This window comes from Lepidochelys kempii, chromosome 8 (genome assembly GCF_965140265.1).
Source record: "Lepidochelys kempii isolate rLepKem1 chromosome 8, rLepKem1.hap2, whole genome shotgun sequence".
Taxonomy (NCBI): Eukaryota; Metazoa; Chordata; order Testudines; family Cheloniidae; genus Lepidochelys; species Lepidochelys kempii.
Window position 1 is genome coordinate 102,219,593 of NC_133263.1, and position 22,682 is coordinate 102,242,274.

General features: G+C 46.2%; 1 protein-coding gene across 8 annotated transcripts in view; it reads right to left on the reverse strand.

Moving 5' to 3' along the window:
• Positions 1-21,802, reverse strand: part of LOC140916319 (cytochrome P450 4B1-like) — a 59,358-nt gene extending 37,556 nt beyond the window's left edge. For 3 of the 8 annotated variants that reach the window (XM_073357801.1, XM_073357806.1, XM_073357804.1), the window contains exons 1-4: positions 21,521-21,801; positions 11,017-11,161; positions 7,278-7,322; positions 5,146-5,273 (exon numbers count right to left, since the gene is read on the reverse strand). In XM_073357801.1, the coding sequence (XP_073213902.1) occupies positions 5,146-5,273; positions 7,278-7,322; positions 11,017-11,161; positions 21,521-21,730 (528 nt within the window). In that variant the 5' untranslated portion in view covers positions 21,731-21,801. Of the gene's footprint in view, positions 1-5,145; positions 5,274-7,277; positions 7,323-11,016; positions 11,162-21,520 lie in introns of all 8 variants that reach the window. The other 5 variants (XR_012160498.1, XM_073357807.1, XM_073357803.1 and 2 more) reach the window with 3 other exon arrangements.
• Positions 21,803-22,682: the final 880 nt, after the last annotated feature.

Consider the following 22,682-nt stretch of genomic DNA (forward strand, 5'->3'; position numbering starts at 1 on the left):
CAAAATGATGCGTCTAAATTAGCTGTTATCACTCAAGAAAGAGATCTTGGAGTCACTGTGGGTAGTTCATAGAATCATAGAATATCAGGGTTGGAAGGGACCTCAGGAGGTCATCTAGTCCAACCCCCTGCTCAAAGCAGGACCAATCCCCAATTAAATCATCCCAGCCAGGGCTTTTGTCAAGCCTGACCTTAAAAACTTCTAAGGAAGGAGATTCTACCACCTCCCTAAGTAACGCATTCCAGTGTTTCACCACCCTCCTAGTGAAAAAGTTTTTCCTAATATCCAACCTAAACCTCCCCCACTGCAACTTGAGACCATTACTCCTTGTCCTGTCCTCTTCTACCACTGAGAATAGTCTAGAACCATCCTCTCTGGAACCACCTCTCAGGTAGTTGAAAGCAGCTATCAAATCCCCCCTCATTCTTTTCTTCTGCAGACTAAACAATCCCAGTTCCCTCAGCCTCTCCTCATAAGTCATGTGTTCCAGACCCCTAATCATTTTTGTTGCCCTTCGCTGGACTCTCTCCAATTTCTCCACATCCTTCTTGTAGTGTGGGGCCCAAAACTGGACACAGTACTCCAGATGAGGCCTCACCAATGTCGAATAGAGGGGGACGATCACCTCCCTCGATCTGCTGGCTATGCCCCTACTTATACATCCCAAAATGCCATTGGCCTTCTTGGCAACAAGGGCACACTGCTGACTCATATCCAGCTTCTTGTCCACTGTCACCCCTAGGTCCTTTTCCGCAGAACTGCTGCCTAGCCATTCAGTCCCTAGTCTGTAGCTGTGCATTGGGTTCTTCCGTCCTAAGTGCAGGACCCTGCACTTATCCTTATTGAACCTCATCAGATTTCTTTTGGCCCAATCCTCCAATTTGTCTAGGTCCCTCTGTATCCTATTCCTGCCCTCCAGCGTATCTACCACTCCTCCCAGTTTAGTATCATCCGCAAATTTGCTGAGAGTGCAATCCACACCATCCTCCAGATCATTTATGAAGATATTAAACAAAACCGGCCCCAGGACCGACCCCTGGGGCACTCCACTTGACACCGGCTGCCAACTAGACATGGAGCCATTGATCACTACCCGTTGAGCCCGACAATCTAGCCAACTTTCTACCCCCCTTATAGTGCATTCATCCAGCCCATACTTCTTTAACTTGCTGACAAGAATACTGTGGGAGACCGTGTCAAAAGCTTTGCTAAAGTCAAGAAACAATACATCCACTGCTTTCCCTTCATCCACAGAACCAGTAATCTCATCATAGAAGGCGATTAGATTAGTCAGGCATGACCTTCCCTTGGTGAATCCATGCTGACTGTTCCTGATCACTTTCGTCTCATGTAAGTGCTTCAGGATTGATTCTTTGAGGACCTGCTCCATGATTTTTCCGGGGACTGAGGTGAGGCTGACTGGCCTGTAGTTCCCAGGATCCTCCTTCTTCCCTTTTTTAAAGATTGGATTTTAAAGTTCTCTGAAAACATTCATTCAATGTGCAGTGGCAGTCAAAAAAGCAAACAGAATGTTGGGAATCATTAGCAAAAGGATAGATAATAAGACAGAAAATATCATATTGCCTCTGTATAAATCCATGGTGTGCCCACATCTTGAATACTGCATGCAGATGTGGTCGCCCCATCTCAAAAAAGATATACTGGAATTGGAAAAGGTTCAGAAAAGGGCAACAAAAATGATTAGGGGTATGGAATGGCTGCCATATGAGGAGAGATTAATCAGACTGGGACTTTTCAGCTTGGAAAAGAAACAACTAAGATGGGATACGATGGAGGTCTATAAAATCATGACTGGTGTGGAGAAAGTAAATAAGGAAGTGTTATTTACTCCTTCTCATAACACAAGAACTAGGGGTCACCAAATGAAATTAATAGGGGGCAGTTTAAAACAAGCAAACTGCACAGTCAACCTGTGGAACTTGTTTCCAGGGGATGGTGTGAAGGCCAAGATTATAACAGGATTCAAAAAAGAGCTAGATAAATTCCTGGAGGCTCGGTCCACCAGTGGCTGTTAACCAGGATGGACAGGGATGGTGTCCCTAGCCTCTGTTTGCCAGAAGCTGGGAATGGGTGACACAGGATGGATCACTTGATATTCTTCTTACGTTCTTAACCTTACCACCTACCAGCTCCAAGAGGAAGACAGAAGAGAGTTCCTGAACCACCACCACCTTTCCCTCCACTTCCCAGTTAAAGGATCAAGAGAACTAGTATTGCCAGCACTCATGATTTTATTATGCGTATCATGATATTTGGTGTTTCTCTTAAAGCGCCAGCTCCTGGAGTCATGTGAGTGCATGAAAATTGCAGCTTTTCATTTTCATAGCTCTCATGATTACAGAGAAAGGCTTGAAAATGTGGCCCAAGCGCACTCAAAAGAGTTCAGAGACCAGAGGGCAAATAAAAAGAACCCAGTTTATCAATGGCTGGAAGCTAAAGCCAAACAAATTCAGATCAGAACTAAGGCACACATTTTTAACTGTGATAGTGATTAACTCTGGGAACAAACTACCAAGGGAAATGGTGTCTTCTCCATCTCTTGATGTCTTCAGATCCAGACTGAGTGTCTTTCTGGAAGAGATGCTTTCGCCAAACAGAAGTTACGGGGCTCAATACCAGAGGAATGGGATGAAATTCTATGGCCTATTTTCTACAGGAGATCAGATTAAATGATCTAAAGGTGACTTCTGGCCTTGGATTCATTCAAAGATTCACAGCGTTTATTACTATTATTTATTATTGTTTTAATCTCATGAGTGTGAATCCAATCTTATGATTTTGACTGACCTGATTACGATTTTTGAATAGTGGGGGTTAATAGTACCAGGATACAAAATGGCCCTGTGAACTCCTTTCCCCTCTCCTGATTACTCCGGAGGGTGAGGCAGGGGGGGAATTTAGCAGAGGAGGTGTGATTGGGTGTAGCAACCCCGCACTGGTGACACAGGGATTAACAAACTGCTTTGGGCCCAAGAGGCCACTCCCCCTCGCCCTTGCTGGGCACACTTCCAGTGGAGGGAGCATATAAAAGGAAGCAGCTCAGCCCAGTCTGGGCTGGCTGAGGAGGAAAGCGGACATACACTGCAGGCTTCTGCTGAGAAGCAAACAGGACTACAGACCGCCAAGGCTGAGAATCCTGACTACACCACGGAAGCGCAGTTCACCATAGGCACTGAAGGGGATGATGCACTGCAACCAGCGGAAGAGATACCAGAGTAAGGATGAAGGGTAGGAAGCGACCCCGGGGGACGTGCTTGGGGATATGGAGACCTGAACCCTGCAATGGGGTAATGGGTTTTGAAGGGCCTGCTTCAGAACATGGTGTAGTAGGGTGGGACCGGGTTCCCCTCCTCTCCCTGCACTTGCCACTGGGCCATACCACTGCCAGAGAGGGCAGCTCCTTGGTCTATTGCCGCTAGGCACTACCAGTGCCAGAGAAGGCAGCCCTCTGGACTCCTGTCACTAGGCACGGCTACCTCCAGAAAGAGGGAGACTCCTGAGACTCTCACTACTTACTACTACTAGAAAAGGCGCCCTCTTAGATTCCCACTGCCCAGGCACTGCTGCCCTGAAGCCAAGCGGCACCTTGGACCCCCGCTGGTCCCCTGACAAGAGGAGAATGTAGGGCCCAATGGAAGTGAATTGGGGGAGAAAGGAAGGGGGAAGAGGAAGAAATGGAGGAGGGCAGAGGGCAGATTTATATGGAAGAAGGCAGGAAAAAGTTATTCATAAGGGGAAACGGGAAAACTAAGGCAAAGGCAAGCAGACAGAAAGGGAAGAGTGAGAACAAAAAACTCAGGTGTTAGTCAAACAGTTCAAAATAAAGGCCACAAAAATGACCTGGCAGCTGGAAAACAAGCTTTCCAATGTGAGACCTAAGGAGCTCAGCCCACTCAGCTTATCAGAGAGAAGGCTGAGAGGCGACTTAACGCTGTGAATTGGTACTTATGCGTGGGAAAGATATCTGATGGCGTGGGGCTCTTCAGCTTTGCTGAGGAAGGCATAACATGACCTGGGAGCTGAAAATTGAAGTTAGGTGATTTCCTAAACACTGGAACAGCTTATCAGTGTTGGGGGTGGATTTGCCATCACTTGGAACCTGTGTGTGCAATGGGGTAAAATGGATGTTCGTAGCAGTCCCTTCTGGCTTCAGGATCTGTGAATCTCTGGGTCCCCCTGTTCATCTCCTTTCTTCACTGGCCATGGGGAGAACAGGATTGCCTGCATTGCCCTCAACATGCTCATAACACTTGCATCTCTGTATTAAGAGAATGACTATAATCAAATCGGATGCTTCAGGGCTTCAGTCATTTACCTACTGGGGTCAGGAAGGAATAATTTTCCTGGTGCACAATTGGCCAGATGAATACTGAGGGGTTTTCCCACTTTTCTCTGAAACGTCAGAGACTGGCCACCGCTTGGGACAGGGCATTGGACAGGGTGGACCAGTGCTCTGAGGTGGTACAGAGAATCCTCTTTTTAGATGCCTGGCTGGTTTGACTCTCTCATGCATTCAGAGTCATACTGATTGCCAGGGTTGGGGTTGGGAGGGAATTTCCCCCCAGAGTAGATTGGAAGGGGCCTGTGAGGCGGGGTTCGCATTCGTCTGCAGCATGGAGCCAGTGCACTCCCCTGGTCCTGGGTCTGGTTTGACCTATAGACTCAGGGCTGCTCTAACTTGCTTTCAACTGGAACATATCCCAAGGAACTATACGAGCAGCAGGGGACTGCTGGAGCACAGATGCTCTCTGGAAAACCCTCTCTGGTCACCCCACCTCCATGTTGGGGCTTCAAGTGCGTGTGTTGGGAGGATGATGTAGGGCTTGCTGTACAAGCTCTCTAGTGATTTATGTTTGTTCAAAGTGAGTGCAGAGAAGATGTAAAATGCTACCACCATTGTGAGTGAGTGGAGAATTCTGATCTGGAAACATGTTACGCAAGTGTAAACTATGTCGTAGCATTCAAGACAGAAGTGAATCGCCCGATATGTCCTTCAAATAGTACATCATGCAGGCAGAGAAGCCAAGAAAACAGCGAAGAAATGGCAAGAAAGGCTTTGCCTTTAGCATAAAAGTTGGAAAAGAACAAAGTACAGGTGATGACAATAGCAACAGCAGTTCCTACCAGCATCACTTGAGTAGATTTGGTGATCAATGACACATAAGGTTTCAGAACCCCATAGTGAAATCCAGGAGTCAGCAGTTTACGATGCTGGAACCACTTTCGCCCTTGTAAGGTCAGTAATCCTTTCCCTAGAGAAACACAGGCAACAAAGATCAGATGATTTACGTCACTAGAGAAGGGAGCTGCTCAGAAAAGTGGTATTTGGTGGGGGGCTGGAGGGGGGAGGAGATGGGGGGATAATTTAGTTTTTTCTACATTCCTTGCAAAAAATATTCAAAATCTTTTGATTTATTTTGAAGAAAAAATGGAAACTGATAACAGGAAAATGTTTGCTTTTCCAAAACCATTTTTTTTGGTTTTTGGAGATTTAGTGTTTTTCCCCATTTCCCCTCTTTTTTCCCAGTGAAAAGGAGGGGAGGCAGAGAAAAACTGAAAGAAAAGGGTGGGGGACAACCAAAACCCCTACAATTAAAAAAGGGGTAGGTTTCCAGTTTTGAAAAACGAAATGTTTTTGGTTTGTGGGCTTTGTCAAAAATTCAGAAAATTTCAAGAAAACATATATAGCCACAAAAATTTTCATTTAAGAAAGGCCTTTTTCTCATTGAAAAAAGTTCCAAATGAAAAAATTCAGCCTATTAGTCAACGCAATCTGATTATTTCTGTACCAATGCCTAAGCCTCAAGTAATTTGTGTCCACGATCAACAGTATTAGGAGCTACGCAGTTCAAGTTTGGGGAATGCTGCGCACCTGGTATTTCTGGCTCAGCTGGAAGAAAGGACCAGACTCTAATGAGGTCGTTTCTTCTTGCAAAATCTCCAGCCTGTCTTTCTTCTAAGTGAAAGAGGTTCAGATAAGCAGCTTCTGAATGTGTCTCCAAACCAAACCTCAGCGTCTCCCTCGCACCCTCACCAATCACTACGGTTTATCCTGTTTGCTAGTTTCAAGGTAAATGTCTTACAAAATCTCATTTCATGTGAATATTTATCTCCAAGGTGGGTTTTCCCATCACTACCCTATTATAGGCTTTCCCCTGGTACCATTAGCCTATTGTAAGACTGCAGTCACCCTCTTCCTAGTAGAGAGCAGAGAGACCTGAGGGGAGCAAGAAGATTCCTTCAGGGTGAGGACAAAGCCTGTGGGTGGAGGGTGGGGGTAAGACACGTGATTGGAGCAAGCTCCTATGGTTGACCCTGACGCACTGGCAGGAACTGGGCCTCTTGGGGAGAAACCATGGGAGGAGCTGATTGGTACAAAGAACCGAAGAAGGGACTGAGAAAAAGGCAGGAAGGAGTCCAGGGAGGCAGCAGCAAGGTGTCTGAGGGAGCAGACCTTGGCTGCTTATCCCAGGGTTCCTGGCCTGGAGCCCAGTGTAGATGGTGGATCTGGGTTTCCCTACTAGCCACAGGGAAGGTGGCTTGAACCCCTGACATACGGGGATCAGGCTGATTTAAAGCCCTGGGGAAAGGGTATAAGGAGTGGACACTGAGGCTGAGATTTGGGACTGAGGACCAGACGTAAGGACACCGGACTTCAATTCGTTGGACTTTCTGTCACCCCAGAAGGGGTGTGACCAAACCATGACCTGGCTAGCAGGCTGAGTGGCAGGAAGAGGCAGATCGCCTCTGGGTCAGAGTGACCGTCACTAGAGAGGCAATTGCTGCAGTGAATCAGCTCCTCTGCAAGCTACTTTTAATGTTTAATACACTGGATAGCTTTTAAAATGGAAATGAATTAAAGAATGCAGGTCTTAAAAATCCCAGACAACATAAACACTTCAGACAGCTGCTAAACAAACCGTTAAGGCAGGAGAGCAAAAGCAGGGAGACCCAAAAGCAGGGAGACCCAAAAGCGGGGAGACATGTTGTAATTCTACTCCTTTGAACAGCTCCATCCCATCTCACACTCTGAATAGTGCCAGCACAATGGGGCCCCTCACTCGGTTGGCCCTGCCTTAGGCACTGCTGTAATAAACATGAATAGTCAGAATAAGGGATGAAGTTGCCCCGGGAGGTTTTGTGCATTGAAACAACCTGAAAGAGCCTTGCTTTGCAATCACGGAAACACAGGGACTCAGCCGGTGGAGTAGCTTCTCCGTATCATTATTCATGGCTAAAAGCGAGACTATACATACCAATCCATGGGAGTACGTAGCGATAGAAAATATTATCCTTGGGATCTGCAAAATCGTGATTGGGAGAGAAAAAAAGCTTTGGGTTAGTGGTTCGATCCACATTGATTGATTACATTGGTCATTCATATCCCGAGACAGCTTGGCTGCAGACCTGTAGTGATGGGTGTGGAGTTGCCTCTAATCTATGGGTTTGTCTAGGTGGCGCGCTAGTGTGCAGTCGGCTGACGCATTCCTAGCATGCCGTGCACTAACAGTCCATCTGGATGGTGCAACCATGTGCTAAAAGTTCCCTAGCACATATTGACCTGCTCTCCAGTAAGAACTGTTTTTAGTTTAGTTAATGTGCAACACACTAACGCGCTGTAGATTTACAGCCCAGTTTGCCAAGCACTAACTCACCATCTAGACAAGCCCTTAGAATACTGTGGGCTCCATATGTTTGCCTGAGCTTTGTTCAGAGAAACCACCCAGGAAGGCAGACAGTAGTCCAGATACGAGCTCACTAACACACACCTTTCAGAGTAGCAGCCGTGTTCGTCTGTATTCGCAAAAGAAAAGGAGGACTTGTGGCACCTGAGAGACTAACCAATTTATCTGAGCATCAGCTTTCGTGAGCTACAGCTCACTTCACCTAGGACTCGTAATGGTGATATGTTATCTCCATTCCCCCAGGTTGAATCAGCCTAGGAAGGGGGAGATGGGTTTAGCTGATGGTTAAGGGGGAGAAACTGCCCACCAGACCTTAGGCTGTCTAGAGTGCCTACCAAGGCAAGGAGGGTAAGATGAACATACATATAGGCCTTTTTTTGTTTTAGAAACCTTTTCCCTTGTCATACTGTGTTCCTACTGTTAGAACTAAACAATACTTTGTTTAAGAAGGCTGGTTTGGATCTTCTATCCCCTGCTGGCCACTAGATCCCAGAGGGAAGAACTGTAGGTACCAAGTCCAGTAGGATCTGTTGGGATAAGCACAGTTTGTACACAGGGTGCTACAGTCTAGTACCCTGGTCTAAGAGTGGGAGAATCACAGGATTCTGCCCTAGAGGTGAATGCTTGAAGCCACCTGGAAGAGGGTACATTCAGAAGAGGAGACAGAGGTGCAACTAGCCCTGAACTGTAACCCCCTGTTGTACCGTACATATAGAAAGGAATGTTGCTCCCCCTCTGTGCTTTGTCTCTGGGATATTAAAATAATGGGGGGACGGCATATAATAAATAACTCAGCACAATGTGAAAGTCTCTACGTGAAGAAGAGACACAAGACTGCAATGACCAAGGATACTGTAGGTCTAGAGCTGAATAGGAACATTGTACAGGGCCAGCCTATATCGTTAAAATAAAAGGACCATTTGTACTAACACTGTGAACCCTCGTCCCCCGCAACCTTCTCCCCCATCACAGTTCAGAACGGTTTATTGTCTCTGGATATGCTAAAGGTGATGCACCCTAGCTACTGTGGTATTTCTATGGTAGAGAAATACCCTAGGGAATTGCTTCAGAGCTAGGTAGCAATATGTGGTTGTATACAGACCCATGGTCATTGGACAGTTTCACATTTTCTGTCTGGGCTAGGGATCTCTCTGAGACATTGTGTTTGGAGAACTCAGAATGGATGGAGCTCCCTGGAAAGCTAAAGTTGCTATTATTGTTACTGCAAAACTGCAGAGAAGCCAGCCAGAGACTCCAGCCGACAGAGGCAGAAGCAGCCAAAGAAGGGACTTCAGCAGTGGAGAGAGAGGAAATAAAATGGAGCCCATAGTGTAGACTGCTCTGTAATACACTTAAGTTAGAGCCCTGGAAGGTGGATGAGTAGTTAATTTTTTTTCTGTCCAATATGCATTACTTTGCATTTAACAACAATGCATTGCATCTGCTATTGTGTTGCCCATTCAGTTAGCTTGGTTGGATTCACGTGAAGTGTCTCACAGCCTGATTTAGTTTTGACTAACTTAAATAACTGTGTCATTTGCAATTTTTGCTGCCTCACTGCTCAACCCTCTATAAACACATACATAAAATCATCCATCCTCACCTGTTACCTCCCCTAACTCTCCTCATGTAACTCCTTTGGAGAGGTTGCTTCTGAAATGCTATACTGAGCATCTACCGGACTTGCCCCTGAATCGCAGCAGCAATTGGTGGCAGAGGAGACAGACTGGCTAGCCACACAACCAGAACCAGCCATAATGAGGCAGCACCACGAGACAGGGTGTTTGGTTTTACTTTCAGTTTTTTGGCTGTGTTTGGACTGTAGCAGGGAGAGAAACGTCACAGCCAGGGAGGACCTTTCAGCCCTCCACATTCCTATCCAAGGGAGGATTTTATGGGATTTTTGGGACACTCAGTAATGTGGAGAGTCATGGTCGGGCTACCAAGAGCCAAACTATCTGCACATTGGAATCTGGACCAGAGAGCAACAAGGATGATCTGGCCATCCTTGGGGTGGATACTTCATAAGAACATCCTTATTTATTTATTCTGCTGTTTTGTTTTAAGCCAGCCACCAACTTCAGTGCTGCAACACCAATCAAAGGATGATTCTTAACTCACTATTTACCTAGGCAGGTGCTGGGCCCAAAGGGTGGCTTTTAGTGGCTGTATATGTTGGAAGGGGTGGATTTTATGTATTGTTGGTTTTGTCTTTTGTTATCCTGATCCCTTTTTCCTTTGCCCCTTAGTCTCAGTTCCCCATACCTAATCAATAGTTACTGTTTTATTACCTGGGAATTGTGATAGCTATTTTATTTGTGTGTGCTCTGACTGATATTCCTCTTTATGATATTGTGTGTGAAATATTTTCTGAAGGGACAAGCCCCCTATGTTCTCTGCACTAGTAGGGGTTTCCTTGGGTGGAAATACCAGGTGCCCTGAAAGGTGAACTCAAGACCCATAACAAATGTTCCCTCTAATCTTTCCATGCATGTGCGGAATGAATTTTGTTATGTGCCCCAATATGGAGGTGATGTGTAGTGGGGGTAGGGCCGAGAGGTTCAGAGTGTGGGAGGTGGCTCAGGGCTGGGGCAGAGAGTTGGTGGGTGGGTGGGGAGTGAGGGCTCTGGCTCAGGGTGTGGACTCTCAGTTGTGACCAGGAATGAGGGGGTTCAGTGTATGGGAGGAGGCTCAGGGCTGGGGCCAGGAATAAGGGGTTCAGGGTATGGGAGGGAATACAGGGCTGGGGCAGAGGGTTGGGGTGTGAGAAGTGAGGGCTCCAGCTGTTGGTGTGGGCTCCAGGGTGGGGCCAGGGATGAGGGATTCAGGGTGCGGGAGGGGATTCAGGGCTGGGGCAGAGGGTTGGGGTGGGGTGTGAGGGCTCCACCCAGGGGTGTGGGCTCTGGGGTGAGGCCAGAGATGAGGGGTTTGGGGTGAAGGCTGCCCTGGGGCTGCAGTCGGGAGAGAGGACTCCCCTCAGCTCTCTCTCCCTGCAGCAGCACCTGGGCTTGGGGGGAGAGGCGCCTCTCCCCACCACAGCAGCTCTGGGGCTGCGGGAGAGGCGTCTCTCTCTGCCACAGCCCTGAGCGCCTGCGCGGCCCTTGACAGGCTGCTGTGCGGCCGAGCAGTTTGAAGGGAACTTAGCCCATAACCCCAAGGAGAAAAGGCAGAAGGCTACAGCCATACATCAGGGCTGAGCTTACACTTGCTTACTCAATTCCTGGCAGGCCTCACAGCAGAATCACACCTTGGAGGACTTCGATAACAAGTGTGTTGTTCTCATTCAGAGGCAAAATGCACCACCTCTTACCTCCCCTGGCACATACAGCCTTAGCATAATCAGCATCGTTGAGGCTCACAAACACTACAAATTTTCCAAACCACACGGGGAAAGCACGTGTGTACTTTTTACTCCATTCCAAAGCCTTGTCCAGATCCTTCCCTCTTCCGGTGAACTGCAACAATGATGGAGGAAAAAGAGAACAGAAGCAATAGGTCAGGCATTTGCCAAAATCTCTCTCCTGTAGAGTTCAAGACAACATTTCCAATGTCAGAAGAATGGATAACTATCACCGGACAGTGCAAAATCTAAAGTATGTGATCTATCTGGTATAGAAGAACTATTATTTAATAATTCATTGCCGTGAAAGTGAGATGAACAAACATTTAAGCAAGCAAAGTACACACAACTTCTTTCCCTAGTGCACTCCAGTATTAAAATGTTCCATCTTCCACCCACAAAGTCTCACTTCAAAATTTACCTCCCTTCATATACCCCTCTGTGGGGGTAGAACTAGGCTTGAAGGCCTTTGTTTTTGTCAGATTTACAATGTCATTTGATAGCAGTGGTTAGTAGCTTAATAAAAGAATTGTGCCTTACTGTAAGGGTTTAGCAAAAGCAACCAATCTCAGCCATGGGCTGGATAATGCAGCACTTGAAACTATGGTGCCTACAATAGTAAGCACATTAAAAATCTACGGCCAGCCCTAATCATGTGCCTTCTTTTGTCTCTTCTCACAATGAAGACTTTTAGGGTACATCTACACTTAAAAAAAGCACCCCACAACAGCAAGTCTCAGAGCCCAGGTCAACTGACTCAGGCTTGTGGGGTTCATGCTACAGGGCTTAAAATAGAAGTGTAGACATTCCAGCATGGATTCTTAAACCTGGCAAGGGGTTGGGTCTCACAGCCCAAGCTCCAGCCTGAGCAGAAATGTCTACAGTGCTATATTTAGCCCAGTAGCATGAGCCCCAGCCTGTAGACCCGGATTCTGCAATGCAATGCCGTGGTCTGTTTCGTGTTTTTGTTTGTTTGTTTGTTTTGTTTTGCAGTGTAGACGGGCCTACAGGGATGCACCTTCAGCAGGTGCAAATCAGTGTGGCTCCTTTGATGATGTATGGTCTAGATCAGAGGTGCCTAACAGAAGTCTATGTATATTACATCAACACTGTTACCTTTATCAATCAACCTTTTAATTTCATCAGAAAAAGAGATCCCGTCAAACTAACTCGATATATTTTAAATAATCCCATGTTGATTGGTATTAATTATATTACTTTGCTTTAATTCTTTATTCATCCAGTCCTGTATCAGTCACTCCATTATCTTGGTTGGGATCGATGTCAGACTGACTGGCCTATAATTACCCTAGTCATCCCTGTGAAAGGTATAGCAATTTCCTGCAATATCCTGGGCAAACCTTATTGAATTAAGTATCCTAGGAGTTCATTGTATGAAAATACAAATGTATATGCATTATTATGGGATGGTATCGAACTTCTAGGGGGAGACAGGTCTAATGTAAACTTTGGAAAGGGTTTTGTGCTTCAAAGAACTCTTAAAACAGTGGGCCAAGAAAAGAATGAACTTTTAAAGATCAACAGTTTTCCCAGGAAATCTCTAGGATGGGTGTGTGCAATGCATCTACTCTGGTTATGCAAGCTTCTCCCTGAGGGGGAACCCCCCGGTATGACTGATTACCCATTCATGGTTTCTTCAAAGATCCAAACTCAACAAAGGAGGGGACCGTAGATTCATGAGTGTGCTCGTTCTGAGATAACAACTGTTATAAGCTTGTGACCCTTGGTGAGGTTTGAAGGACTGTTCACCAGCCAGAAATCTTGTTGGAGCTGGAGGTGACCTCTGGTAAACCACACATGTAAGTTCTTTTATTGTTTGTTTTTAATATGTTTTCTCTGTAGTGCTTATACCTTAAGAATAAATGTGCTTGCTTAGAAAGAGCTGTGTGGTAACTTTTTATAACTGTGGCAATTACACTGTTTACCGGCTCTGAGGAGAAAAGTAAAGCAGACCTCCACAGGCAGTCTGCCTTTGCTGGGGAATTCATAGTGCAGGCAGGGAGCTGTGAAGCCTGAAAATACTCTCGTCAGAAGGCAGAGAGATGTGTGCCTCTGAAACCTTGTGCTCTAATAAATGTGTTAGTCTCTAAGGTGCCACAAGTCCTCCTGTTCTTTTTGCCCAAGAGAGGTGACTGCGGAGAAGCTGGGACCCTAGAGTTGGTGCCCTGGAGGACCATAGATGGGGCATACAATTGCAGTTTCCTTGAACTGCGACAATCCCATTTACTCTTTTTAAAAATTTCTATCCATTGTCCCCTAATTTATTATACAGCTGAATATTAACAACACTTTCAACATTTGATCTGTTTCCTTCAAGTCAATATCAAAATCAAAATCCATGCCAAGAGTTTTGACTTTGTTGTTGTTCTCGCCCATTGATCCGAAAACATATGTGATGTCCAAATTGTCTTCGTGGAGCAGTGTTGATTTACACCAGCTAGGGAATCTGGCCTTGCAAGTACACATAGTTAGGATCATCCATTTAAAATTTCATCTCCTCCCACACTGTCTTGTGCTTCTTACACTTCATCCACACTTCTACCCTGATAGCTCCTTCAGGCTCCACCACCCACTCCTGATTCTGTGCCTTCTCTTCTGTCTGCCTACATTGTTGGCACAAGCACCCAGCTAATGTTCCTTATGTACCATCCTCCTTTTTCTTAAAACTTCTGAAGTGCCACCTACTCCAGGAGGTGTTACTGCGACAAGGGTCAAACTCAGCTCTGCTTGGTCTCTGTTGCATTAGCTTGTGCCATAGGATTTGATCATGCTTCCTTAAAAGTCAGTGAGGAAAATCATTCGTTTTCATGGCGCCGATAAGGACAGGGATTATTATTCTACAGCACCGTGTGCTTTTACGGTACTATAAGAATTAGTGAATATCTAGATTACTAAATACTAGTAATGAATGACCTGTTCTGGTTGGGAACCTAAAATTCTGTTTTATGGGAAAATCTGTGAATTCAAAATTCATCTTTGTTCAGAATCAGACTGAAACACTGATTTTCAAAGTCTCCTGTGAAATGGAATATTTGGGGGAAAAATCATTTGCGGGTCCATTAAAAGTTTCCATTTCAATAAAATCGAAATGGTATGTTTCTGTTTTGATTTTTTTTATTTTTTTTTACATTGTAGTTGATGTTTATGTTTTATATTGTTCTATTTTGCATTTTATTTTTGCATGTTTACATTATTTTATAAAAGAATATAAAATAAAATGTAAATATATACAAATAAAATATTTTTAAAAATTCAAAACAAAAAAACTGTTTTGAAACAAAGGCTTCATTTTGATTTTTTTCCCTAGACAAAATTAAGTCAAAATTGATATGTCTATGGAATGTTTAGGTTTCGATTAATCAGATTTTGTGACAGAATCATGTTCCATCTGCAAATTTTCAGCCAGCTTTGTTAATGACAAAGGAGAAGACAAAAGTTAGGTGTCTGATATGTGCCTTTGCCAAGCCCCCCCTTTTCCCACCCCTTTTTACTCATTGGACTTTTCAGCTGACTTTTAACTTGGACAGCTACTGTGATTTCTGAGGCCCTGTGACAGGGGAAGGCCAGATGGCTATAGAAAAGTAGTGGGAGATAGATATATTAGCTCCAGGCTAATCAAATCCCTGGTACCAGGTTAAGTGAAATGGAAGCTGCTCCAGGTCAATTAAGACACCTGGGGCCAATTAAGAACTTTCCAGAAGGCAGGGAGAATGTTAGGTTGATTGGGACACCTGAAGCCAATCAGGGGCTGGCTGAAACAAGTTAAAAGCCTCCCAGTCAGTCAGGAGGGTGTGCATGTCAGGAGCTGTGGGAGGAAGTAGTGCTGTTGGAGAGGCTGAGTAGTATACACCATATCAGGCACAAGGAAGGAGGCCCTGAGGTAAGGGTGAAGTGGAGCTTGAGGAAGTGAAGGCTGCTGTGGGGGAAGTAGCCTAGGAAATTGTACATGTCGTGTTTCTAAAAGGTCAGCTACCATAGCTGATACTATTAGGGTCCCTGGGCTGGAGCCTGGAGTAGAAGGTGGGCCCGGACTCCCCCCCACTCCCACCTTTGCCCCTGATTAATCACTGAGACTGGGAGACAACAGAGACTGTGCAAGGAAGGATAACTTCTCCTCATTTCCCTTGCTGACTTATGATGAAAATGGCTCAGTAGACTGTGGCCCTTGTCTCTAGAGAAAGAAGGGTTACGTGGAGGGTCACAGTGAGCCTCTGAGGCTAGCGAAATCCACCAGGAAACGTGGGACCCACAGAGGCAAGGACAGAGCTTTGTCACAGGCCCCTACACTGTTGATCATTGGTGTCATAATAGTGAAATGAATTATAACTATTGCTCCCCTTGTTTGTCTATCTCCACCTGTTGTAAGCTCTTTGGGGCAGGGGCTGTCTTTTTGTTATATGTTTGAACAATGCCTAGGACAATGGGATTCTGGTCCATGACTGGGGCTCCTAGGTGCTACCCCAATATAGATTTATGATTAGTTGTTGTAACAGCAGGTCACCATAGTCCAGCACTCCAAATGTCCGAGGGTTCACTTTGTGCAAACAGGGACCCCAACCTGCCATCTGTGGGACTCCTACGGCCGTAGGCTGCAGCCCCTCCCTAGCTTCTGTTTTGTTTGGCAATGGGTACCTCTGGACCAGTTAACCCTGTTTTCCCCACCCTCCCATCAGGGTAGGGATTCACTCATCTCCTGGGACATTCAGTAAGCACCAGTCCCCCACTAGTGATGCTTCAATCCCAATTTTAATTATTTATACATGATACTGTTGAATTAATTAGAGGGTGACACAGAGTGCCCTGGATGGAATGAAGCGCACTGGCCCTTAAAATGTGGCACTACCCTGGTCCAGGCTTTACCTCTTAAAACATACTGGTGAATGTGAGGCTGAGGTTCCCCAGGCTGAGCGGGTTGGAGCTCCCCTCAGAGGTGAGGGACAAGGCTGACTTGGGATAGTCCTCTCGGATTCAGAGGAGCAAGGTTGCTAGGAGACAGAGTTCCCTAGCAGCCCAATTGCATTTCTGAGCTGGGGCATGGCATTCTGGGAGATAAAGGAGTTTATAAACTTTGCCCTTTCTTCAGATAAGATGAGACCCGGAAGGAGCCAGCTTGTCTTGCTGGGTCTCTACTGAAGCCTTGGGGCAATCAAAACTGCTTATTTTGTTTTGCTTTGTGATGGTTTGAGGCAGACCTCTGAGAGCACCTGATCTCTAAACAAATCACTGGAGATAATCCATACTGCCCTGTTTGACAAACTGAAACAAATCTCTCAAAAGTGGAAGGTTTCTTGTCCATAGGCATATATTTTGGTTTTGTCAGAAACACAGAAAAATAAGGAAAAGAATTTAAACTTCATCATGTCTAGGGCCCTGAATCCGGAAAACTTTCAGATTACTGAGACTTAAGTATGTGCTAAATTGCTGTCCCAATTCCAGACTACAAAAACCCTGTCACTATAGTTAATCCATTTCCCTGAGAGGCGGTAGCTCGGTTGACAAAAGAATTCTTCCATTGGCTTAGCACTCTCTATACCAGGGATTAGGTTGTCTTAACTATGTCACTCAGGGGTGTGAATTTTTCACAGCCCTAAATGATGTAACTGGGTTGACCTAATGTTTTAGTGTGGACCTCACCTTAGATTTAGAGGTGGCAGGAAAGTAAGATAGAGAGGGGACAGGTAAAAAGCTTTGACATTATTCCCCCTGTTTTGTCATTGAATTTTTCAAAATTTCCCAAGCAGCTATAGCAATGATTGGAAGATGGACACAATTTTTTTTTAAAATGTAAAATGTTGCTGTGGTTATCTCATGTGTCTGTGTCAACATTTCAAAATCCTGATCAGCTCTAGCCAGAGAAACACTAAGGTCCACATCCACAAACAAAACTTAGGCATTGCAAGGTTGAGTGGTGCAATGCCTAACTCTTAATAGGCACCCCGTGGAATCCACAAAAGCTGAGTTAGGTGGCCAGGCTCCCTATGATGCGTAGGGAGAGACAGCCCCTAAGAATGGGATCCACAAAAGCCAACATGCTAGGCACGGAACCACCTTAATCAGCCAATAGCAGATGTGAAGGAGAGGGGTGTATTCTAAGCCCCACATCTCTCGGGGAGTTAGGCCCCTCAATCTGAGCTGGAGGGAGGCACGTATCTCTGTGAACCTCTCCTAGAGTTACAGGCCTAAGCTACTTCTTCCAAGAATAGTGATGTTCCATACTTAATTCTACCCAAAATGCCCCTTGGCAGTGGGAGAGAGGAGGAGGCTTCCCTTATAACCTGTAACCCAGTGGTTAGGAAACTCCTTCATGATGTGGGGGACTGTGGTTCAATTCCCCGCTCTGTCAGATGAGGAGAAGGCATTTCAACAAGGGTTTCCCTCCACCCAGCTGAGGGCCCTAAGCACTAGATTCTAGGATGTTCTGATGTGGGGTCTCTCATTCTCTCCCATTGAAGCTGTTCCTCTGTGTGGATATAGAATTAAATATGCGTTGGGCCAGAGAGTTAGTGAGACTGACTCTGTAACCTAGACATTAGGGCACTCATGTGAAAAATGGACAATCCATGCTCAGATCCCTTCTCCTCATGAGGCAGAAGTGCATGGGCGGCTGGCGAACCTCCCCTTCAGGGAGGCTAGCCCGCAGGCCTTGCCCCTTCCTCCCAAGGCCCCCCCTCCCCACAGCCAGAGGAGCCCCAGCTCACCTGTTCTAACCTCACTAGCTGCACCCCGCCCCCCCCCGGGCCAGGCTGCCTGCCCCAGCCGCTGCCCCCCCGCTCCAGCGTCAGGCCAAGCTACTGGCTCCCCCAGCCTCAGGCCGGCCCCAGTGCTGCACCGGGCCACTGGCCCGACTCTCCCCAGGCTGGTCCCAAGTGCCTGACCCCCCACACACACACACACACCGGAAGCAGTGACATGTCCCCCCTCCGGCTCCTACGTGGAGGCCACTGCCAGGCGGTTCTGCGTGCTGCCCTGTGCACAGGTGCCACCCTCGCAGCTCCCATTGGCCACGGTTCCCAGCCAATAGGAGCTGTGGGGCAGCGCTTGGGTCAGGGGCAGCGTGCAGAGCCCCCTGGCTGCCCCTACGCATAGGAGCTGGAGGAGGGACCTACCGGCTGCTTCCTGGGCACCATGTGGTGCGGAGGCTAGCAGGGAGCCTGCCAGCTGGAGCTGAACTCCCGCCGGCTTCAGGGTAGGGGGAAGGAGGGGGGCAGAACATGGGCAGGGATTGAATGCAGAAGGGGATTGAATCAGGGTGTCCCATATCCTGGATGAATTCCCCAATCTCTGGGCTAATGGTTATAAGAGAGGCTGCCTTTTCCTCCCCTCTCCCAGCTTCACTGTGTGGAGTTAGTCATTCTGAGAGCACATCTACCCACTCAGGCCCTGCAGCTGAGACAGGCAGGGCAACACCTCTCTGCACCAGCTTTGAGTTTCAGACTGGGGCTTAGGCACGAGATAGGCATCATAACGCCTTGTGTGAGGTGTTGTGGAAATGCCAAGAAGCAGAAACTTAAACAGTGAGGGGGTTGGGTCCATCCTTGGACACATGGAAACTTCAGAAGACTTATATTGAGATGTGTGAGATGGGTATGGGTCTATCGAACATTCATAGGCCTTTGTATCAATACATTTTATACATGTTTGTGTGTTCCTGGTTTGCTGGCTGAGATTCTTGTGGAATACGGACACACTAAGGGGTGATTAATGCTAAATCCTAGTTCTGGTTATGCAGCTACCTGGCCTTTGAAGTTTCGCCTCCCCCCCCCCCGCCCCGAAAGGTAAAGTAACTGGTTTTGCCTGTTTCAGAACACCTGGGAAACAAAGGCCCCACAAACTGTAGAGAAGTGTCAGCTTAAACTGACTGAGAGGGCGCTCATTTGGATCCAACCAATTGCCAGGAACCTTTAACCAAGATGGCAACCCCTGCTCCAGGGTATGAAGGACTAGAACCTGCCAAAGTCTCCAGGTGCTAGGCACACTTGGTAAGCTGAAGCAAGCGTATAGAGTGTCAATTGTTTTGCATGTTTTCTCTGGAAGGCTTTTGTCCTTAAATATCTGTGATGGCTTCCTGGTCTCTGGTAAACCACTGTCCTAGCCCTTGAAAGAGAGAGCTCCAGACTGCAGGTGCTATAGGATAATGGCAGTGAACTGCAGGGGGACTGCATGCCTGAAACCATGGTCTGGAGGGACAGAGTTGCAAGACTCTGCTTATAGAGAGGTGACAGCGGGAGCCCTGAGACCTAAGGGGGCAGCCCTAGAGCATACAGGGGTCAGAGGTGGAGATACCTGAAACTGAAACTTTGGGGGGAGGGATAGCTCAGTGGTTTGAGCATTGGCCTGCTAAACCCAGGGTTGTGAGTTCAATCCTTGAGGGGGCCATTTAGGGATCTGGGGCAAAAACTGGGGATTGGCCCTGCTTTGAGCAGGGGGTTGGACTAGATGACCTCCTGAGGTCCCTTCCAACCCTGATATTCTATTCTATGTGCCAATGAAGATAAACTATCCTAGTGTGAAATAAAGAGAAGAAACAAAATGTAAAGCAACGACTGACACCACAGGGTGGTGTCGATCTACTTGAGCTAAGCAGGATCTCTTACTGAAGGACAGACGCTCAATTTCTGTTATTTGAGCTGTTGTACAACACACTAGCAAGGAAACTAGCTACTCGGTTGCCATTCAGTGTAACTAACTCACATGCATAACACAATATTCCAGCTGAAATAATGGCTCACAATTCAGGAGTGAGTCATTTTGGCAGTTCTCTTTGTATCAGTTCAAGCATCCCATGTCAAGTCCTTCCTACGCGCAGTCAAATGAGTTAGCAGAAGAAGCAGTGCAAAATGGCAAAGAATTTGCTGGGTTTGCTTTTTATAAGCCCTGACGGATTCTAGGGATCTAGCTTTAGCATTTTCAGACTATTGCAACACAGCCCATGCTGCTTGATCAGGATTGCCAGGCCAGAGATTTGTGGGAAGAAGGACAAAATACTATGTTTACCATTTCATTTCTGCAGGAGGCTTCACACAAGGCAAGTCCCCTAACCCTTACCTTATCCCCCGTGCTCCGCTCTGGTGGTAAGAGGGGTAGAAAGCTGACATAAGAAGGCAGCTGGGGATCTCCAAGTCTCAGAGGCTGGCATAGACACCTTTATGCTACATGCTTCTGACCCCTGGGATAGAGGGTCTGCTGGGGTCAAGAAGGGGGTGACTGGCGTACACTGTGCTTCAGGAATCCTTGGCTGGTGGATGGCTCTTAGATGGCCCTAGACAGTTAGGCATATTACAGAGCAGCCCCAAGACTGCTCTAAATTACACCAGAGTCTGAAACAATCCCCTGCTGTCCCCAGGACTGGGGACGGAGAGACGCAGAAAGGTGATGTGATGCCACCTTTGTCCCAGCTCAGTGCCACTGATAATCCAACCCCCAATGTGGCCAATCTCTTGGGGATTAAATTATGCATTCCTTACTCACATTAGTAGGCTCACACTTACTCACATGAATAACCCTGTTGACTTCAGTAAATATCTGACCTTCAGTGTCTATAAGCTAAGAACACAAGCATAAATTTGGACCTTATATGTCTGCAAAGAAATTACTGAATGGGAAGCATGCAAAATAAGTAAATAAATAAACTTGCTCATAGATTATTTTCTACTGAAAGTTTAACCAGAGTTTTTCTGTCTCAAATCCCTCTTGCCCCCATCTGATTGTTTCTTCTGTGGCTACTTAAATGGAAAGCACACACTGTATAATGTATGCTATACAATATTATGCATGAAACATAGATCTGAATGATATTAGCCTAGAGGCCAGGAAGGTGGAGTTGTGGCTCTAACTATTTTTCTCTTTTACTTCATATGAGCATGGTCATTGCCATACTTGATCAGACCAGTGGGTCCATCTAGTCCAGTATCTTGTCTCCAACAGCGGCCAGTACTATCAGATTCAGAAGATGCTACAAGATACCCAGCCAAAAACAGTTCTGTAAGAACTTTCCCACACAAATAGTTTTTTTCAAGCCTTCCTTAGCTACTGGTTGCCTTATCTCTTGAAACATGAGAATTTATAACCCTTCCAAATTCCTGCAGTAACTTTATAAAAATCTATATAATTATAATCCTAACACTTCAGCATTTATAGAGCATAAATGTCTTCAGAGCATTGTATAATTATCAATTTATCCTCTCAACAACCAGTGACCAATGTAAACATTATTATTCCTCCTTCACTACGAGTAGGCAGGAGGTTAAATGACTTCCCCACCCCTCCATTCTAGATAGCAACTTTATATCAGAGCTTGGAGAAAACCTCAGGAGGTCCTGGCTCCCAGACTTGTGTTCTAACCACTAGGCAGGCTGTCTCTCTATAGAAGGAAGCTGCTTTTGGTTTTTTGATTTGAGCTTTAAGTCTTCACCACCACCACTGAAGTGTTCTGCACTCCCACCTCTTTCCTTACCTCATGGACATTGCCAAAAAGCCAGTGGACTGGAGGGCCTGGAAAACTCTTCAATGCTTTGTTCAGCTCCCTTCTCCACTGATACAGCTTGATTGCTTTCAGCACCGTGTAGGTCAGACAAAGCACAGCGGGCAGGTAAAAGATTCGAGAAACATCCTTATGCAGCCAGCACCAAATAGCTGTTATCAGTCTTACCACCACAGATGTCATTTTCCTGCTGTGTATGTCCTCTCCCGACCAGCAAATGCACCATCCAATTACTCTTTATAGGTGTTCCAGTTGGCAGACTGATCCAATGATATCCAAAGAGGTAGAGTCACACAAATACCCAGCAGCTGATCTGCTGCCAACTTTACTTGTGGGGGGGAAGGACCAGAAGGAATGTGTTTAGGTGTTGCCCCACTTAGAATTGCAACACCTTAGGTATTGCTCTGCTCAAAATTGCAATGCTTAACTGATTTAGGTTCTTTAATTTATGACTCCACAATAAGAAGCCTGGGCTGGGACACTTGGGGCTGATGTTTTTTGTTTTGCTGCCTCCCAGATGCCAAAGTAAATGTTGTTATAGCAAGGATACGAGACATCCTACCTCTCCAATTATAGCCCACACAGGAATATGTGTCACCAGACACCTGGAATTTGCTATAATCAGGAATCACTTAAAACATGGGTGAAAAGACAAGATTAATGCAGGGAGCATGTTATCCTACATCTGCCTGCTCCTGGATTTCTTACACAGTACAGTTTCTCATCAGTACAGCTGTGCCACTGTAAGCTTGCTAGTGTAGACATGACCTTAGTCTGAGAATTCACTGTAACAGGCATAATTTTGGAATCAAAGATCATTGGAGTAACTCCTGCAGTCAGAGCCTGTTTGGATTGCATCATCTCCACACAAGTAAAACAGATGCCCACCTGCTAGACTGAGACTTCGCAAGGCTTGTCCTGTGGGCTTTAGAAGAAGTGCTTTTCACCTAACTCAGTTGATTTTGTTATACCAATAAAATAAAAACCAGCAGGATCTTATTAAAGGAGAAAAGGCAAAATGCCACATTTACTGTAAATACAGAAAGAATCCTAGTGAGCAGTTAGGTTTCAGAGTAGCAGCCGTGTTAGTCTGTATTCGCAAAAAGAAAAGGAGTACTTGTGGCACCTTAGAGAC